Below are 5,799 nucleotides of genomic sequence, written 5' to 3'. Positions count from 1 at the left end.
AAGGTCAGCAGTTCGAAACTACCAGCTGTTCCGTGGGAAAAAGATGAGGCTTTCTGCTCCCATAAAGATCCACAGCCTCAGAAACCCTGTACAGGGGTCACTATGAGTCGGAACCGACTTCACGGGACATAACCACCACCACCATATATATATACTTTTTGTTGTATGGCTTAACGAAACATATAATGTGTGGTCCCAGCAAATTATCTGAGAAAAAAAAAAAATGGAGACAGACAGGGGGAGAAAGAGAAACTCCAATTTTCTATTGGCCATAAATCCTGGAGGAGTCAGTAGAGAATAATTTTCCAAAGCAAAGGCAAACATCCTGGTATCTAATGTTTCTTAATTTCCAAACTACTAGTGTTAAATAAACACAGTGCAGGAATAGCACATTCTATCAGACAACCTTTATGCAACAGACGACTCATTCCATGTACTATCAGCCGTAAGTTCGAATTCTAAATTCATGACTTGGATTTAACCGAGGAAATGTGAATACATCCTAATATTATTTACAACAATTGAAAACAATTTAAGTTCCTACATTGTCTAACTGTTGAAAACTGAGACTAGCTCTGTGTGAATAAACAAAGTTAACTAACTGAAAGCATTCCATGTTGAAGGCACTGCTTTCTTTCACACACAGGGACCTATTTCCGTACATATTTATAAGGCTGGTGGTTATTATGGAGCAGTAATTGCAGTTGTTCTAACACCTAATAAGCCATGGTTGGAAAAACAAAGGCAGGTTAATTTGTGATTTCCTCTACTCATTCAGAGGCAAATTAAGTGTCAAACAGCTAATACAGAACATATTTCATTTTATGAGATTTTAATTTAATTCTGCACCATATCGTTGATGCCTTAATATAGGGTGGTTTATCTAAAAAGAAGAGCAATTTATAAACTTCTTTCAATAGAATCTTTAATGATAGGATATGGTAGCATAATTAACGCAATGCCTGCCCTCGGTCTAAACACAGATCTGTCAGTGTTTCCATCATCAACACAAATTCTTGGTTTTAAAAGACTTACTTAATGCTTCAAGTTGGCACCAAAGGAACAATTGTGTATACAAAATAATGAGAATATCCCCGACTTCTGCCTTCTTATAATGAAAACGGTTTATTTTGAAAACTTAGTAAGTTCACTTGAGCTCATTTTCTATCCATGAAATTAAAGACAGTAATGAATAGCTAGCAAGCATTTGGAACTCAGGTTCTAGATGAAGTAATTCTGCTTCCCCAGGTGACTGCTGTACCCCCCAGCAGAAACAAGCTTCTAAGACGTCAGTACCCAGGTCATAATCCCCTAGATTGTCCTCACCTTCCAAAGGATCACAGACGTCAATGTAACGGCACCTCAAAGCGTACAAAGCAACGAGCCTTATTATGGAGTCCTGGTGTGGTGCAGTGAGCTAATGCACTAGACTGCAAGATAGGTTTGAACCCCAAGGTTGGCAGTTCAAGCTCACCAGCCGCTGCTCAGAAACCCTATACGAGGTCGCTATGAGTTGGAACCAACTGGAAGGCACTTAACAACAACAACCGCCTTACTATGACGTCCTGGTGTGGCGCTGCAGGATAATGCAGTGGACTGTAAGGTCGGTTTGAACTGCAAGGTCGGCAGTTCAAATTCACCAGCCGCTCCTTGGAAACCCGATATGGGTCGCTGTGAGTTTGAACCAACTTGAGGGCACAACAACAGCAGCTTTACTATGGGAGTCCTGGTGTTCTGCTGTAGGATAAGCACTGGACTGTTAACCACAAGATTGGTGGTTCAAACCCACCAGCTGTTCCTTGGAAACCCACTACAGGTTTGCTGAGTCAAAACCGACTCAATGGCACTTAACAACAACAACCCTCACTTAGAACCTTTGATCACTATACTTTTAAGTTACTTGAGTACAAGGAGAACAATTTATTGTTTCAATTATTGCTAAAGTACACTACACATTTGGGCTGGAAAAACAGAAAGTACTAAAAACTGTAGAAAAGCAAACCTCAAGAAGCCCCCACCAGAACTCATCTGGTGGTGTTATGGCTATATGCATGTTACAGTGGGCTAGCTATTATTATATTCTACCAAAGAACCAAGATTGGTACTTGACTGGTAAAAACTTTTATTTACGTATGTTGTTGTTGTTAAGTGCCGTTGAGTCGATTCTGACCCATAGAGGCCCTCTATAGGGTTTCCAAGGAGCAGCTGGTGAGCTTGAACTGCCAACCTTGCAGTTCAAACAGCTTTGCAGTCTGGCACATTGACCCACAGCACTCTATCTATCTATCTATCTATTATCTATCTATCTATCTATCTATCTATCTATCTATCTATCTACCAAATTCATTGTCATTACGTTGATTCTAACTCATGGTAACCCTGTAATAGGGTTTCCGAGGCTATAAATCTTCACAGGAGCAGATAGCTTCACCTTTCTCCCAAGGAACAGCTGGTGGGTTTGAACGGCCAACCTTGCAGTTCAGTTAGCAGTCCAGTGCTTATCCTATAGGGTCACTGTGATGAACTCAAAGGAAATGTATCTATAAACTCATTTTCTATAAACTATGTTTAAAAATTCTGTATAACACGATTATTGAAAAAATAAAGAAAAGAACTCTAAGATTCCACATGATGATCTTATTTAAATAAGTTCATCATACAGACTTAAGCCTGGGAAGAATTAGTCATCCATGCTACAAGGAGACCTTGGCCCTCACATGCTCAACACACAGGCAGATCCTCATCTGAGACTCATGTGGTCCCATCTGCATCATAAAACCTCTATATAATGGGGTGAGTTATATTTATATGTCATATTTCAGCCTTAATTTGGAATTTCCTCCCCTTTGTATATGGAGTTTTCAGTTGGTCTCTTCATTTTATTTGAGAGTATTTTTAGCAAGCATTAGAACCCAGTAAATACTTACTTGTATTATAGTGAAATGTCGAATAATAAGTCACAAGTTTCTGTCTTCTGTCTCTATAAATACCCACTTTTCCTTTAATGCTTATAGAATTCTGTAGCACAGATTTATTACTTACCTCCAGGCAAATGTGCTCTGAAATTACAATTCAGTAATGGGAGATGGATCCAAAAAACTGTTGGTAAAATATTATATGTGTACTTGGGCATGTAGTTAGGATTGTTAATATCAATTAATTCTGCTCACAGAGGAGGACTTGTTTTAAAACAACTTCATTTTTCTTTGGCATATATGTAATTACACAGCTGTAACTAATAGTCAGGGAGATGCAATCTACCATCTAAATAACCAGCATTATTCTTCAAAGTATTATTTGTGTTTTTCCAACTTTATTGTCTTAGCATGAAGAGTGATTATTAAATACAACTATATGTATATATCAGGGCCTTTAGCAAGGGGCAGCCCCACCTGGGGAGTGTCTCCAGTTCTTAGAATATGTGATAGTTTTTCTGGACAGGACTATAAAAGAGTATCATTTGAGTCTGCAAGTCTACTATTACCACCCCCCAAGCGGAGTAAGATAATATTTATTTCCATGGGATTTTCCTCCCCCTTTGCCAATGGATGGTATCTCCCCCATTCTTCCCTTTTATCTTTGTATAAACCATGTGCTCAACTACATTTGCCATTTTGTTGGGGTGACATTGCCATCAATCATGTGCCTGTTGGTGTACATACCACGGGGGGCTAAGAAAATTCACCATAAAATTTTCATTATAATTCATTGTGATCCTTGGGATGGAACTTTCATGTATAAGAAAACTCAACACGACAACTTCAAATCAAATCTCAACTGAATACATACCCGATTTTACTCTTTCATTAGGTCTCTGCTTTTTATAATGCCTATAGCACACAGAACACACGTCAGCAAAGATATTTAGGAAATACTTGCCAGCCACCTAGTGTAAAAGGCATTCCTTGAGAAGCAGCAAGGATTTGCTTCAATGAATTCAGAAACAGATAGGCTTGCTGTATTACAAAAGTAAATCTTGCATCACATCTTCAAAGACCACTTGACATGCCGTGAAACAACAACAACCCCGCAACCACCCAACCACCCACCCCCCCCCACACAAAACCACATTCTGAGACAGTCAAAGTCAGCACTCTGTTCCATTTCATTGATGGGTAAAGTTTTAATACTTACACATGCAACGGAGGGATAGGCGATGGGTCATAATGGTATCGCCCCTCATGATGGCGAGCGTCAATTGGTACAGGCGGATGGAACGCAGGAAAAAGATGAGGAGGGTCTGAAAAAGAAATAAAGTCCAACTTAGAGAAAACGAAACCTTTGAAACCCCACTGGATTTCTGAAACAGTATTCTTATATACTCTCTGCTACTTACACGGAATCTAGTTCAAGAATATTGTAAAATAAGTCTTTCCATTTAATTGTGCAGCTTACATGACGCTCTGCAAAAGTATGACTGAAGTAATCCAAACCCCCGTCCTCCCCGGAGGAAGTAGAGCCTGCCTAGAAGCACAACTAAAACTCAGAGAGAAAATTAACAAGAAAAAGTGGAACACAAAAGCTCCCTTAGCCTGGAAGAAAGGCTGACTGACCCCAGTGGCGGGGCTAACAAACGGAGTCACAAAATCAAGAGGAACAGTAATTAACACACCCATCTAAAGAATTAAAGCACTGCCAAGTGAATTTTAGACAAAGGCACTGTAATAACCACATCGGCTTCATTTCTCCCGTATACATGACGCTAGTCCCAGCTAGAAGAATGCACTGCAGATGCGAGCGCGCACACGCACACAGATACGCACTGACTGTGTGCTCTAGTCCCTTTTTAACCCCTCCACCCCTACCCAATACCGGGTTAGCCCTCTCTAGTCGGAACACAAGAACATCAGTTTTTAGGTTAGCTGGAGAGATACATGGCTGGGAAGAGATGACCTAACCACTCAGATGTATGGAGCGGACACGAGTCATAAAGAGGTGGAATTCCAACCCAGGCAGAACTCGGTGTAGATCCCATATGCATTTTCTTAGAACAGCTCCTCTTTCCTTTGTACTCAAAGTACCTTACTTACACTGATGGTGCCTCTTGCATACAAAATTGCCTAAAATCCAAAAATAAACTTCTCTTTAGTAGACATTCATTGTAAAAACTGAGAAGAACTTTAATAGATTTTCTCAAACGAAGCTTGATGAAATCTTGTAAATGTTACTAAATCTTTTCTCAAATTCAAAAACCAAAACAAAGGAGCCCAAAACTTGGAGCCCGGCTCCTTGGCTAGGAGACACACCAGACTCCTGATTCCAACGTTACCTTCCACACCGTCCTTCTGGGAGCCTGCATGAACCCATACCATAACCTGCTGTTGCCCGTAAACATTACCAGGAATTGCTATTTACATAAAACTTGCCTATGAATGACTTCCAGCTTATTTCTAAAAGTCTGAAGAGTGTTACCTAACCTCAAGGGTTTGTTATTGTTAGCTGTCCTTGATTTGGCTCCTGATTTAACTCAGGGTGATTCCCTTATACAATGGAACCAAGTGTCCTTCACTAACAAATCTTAGGGATTGGACTATTGTGACACGTAGAGTTTTCACTGGCTGATTTTAAAAATTCGATCACCAGGTCCTTTCTTAGTTTGGAAGCTTCACTAACACCTGTTGAGCACCACAGCAACACACACGGCTCCACTGACACAGACAATGAGGTGCATTGGGAGGAAAACTGACTAGTTCTCCTGCACACAAATCAAGATCTCTACCACTGGACCAATAAACAACATTCTTATCAATGGAGAAAAGATTGAAGTTGTCAAGGACTTCATTCTTCTTGGATCAACTA

The 5,799-nt window shown here is 40.1% G+C and overlaps 1 protein-coding gene across 1 annotated transcript in view; it reads right to left on the bottom strand.

Moving 5' to 3' along the window:
- Positions 1–5,799, bottom strand: part of GLI3 (GLI family zinc finger 3) — a 414,242-nt gene that overhangs the window by 183,037 nt on the left and 225,406 nt on the right. The window contains exon 3 of the mRNA XM_006832110.1: positions 4,135–4,240. Coding sequence (XP_006832173.1) covers positions 4,135–4,240 — 106 coding nt within the window. The remainder of the gene's footprint in view (positions 1–4,134; positions 4,241–5,799) is intronic.

This window comes from Chrysochloris asiatica, unplaced genomic scaffold (genome assembly GCF_000296735.1).
Source record: "Chrysochloris asiatica unplaced genomic scaffold, ChrAsi1.0 scaffold00006, whole genome shotgun sequence".
Taxonomy (NCBI): Eukaryota; Metazoa; Chordata; class Mammalia; order Afrosoricida; family Chrysochloridae; genus Chrysochloris; species Chrysochloris asiatica.
Note: the sequence above shows the minus strand (reverse complement) of the source record. Positions and strands in the feature narration are given on the sequence as shown.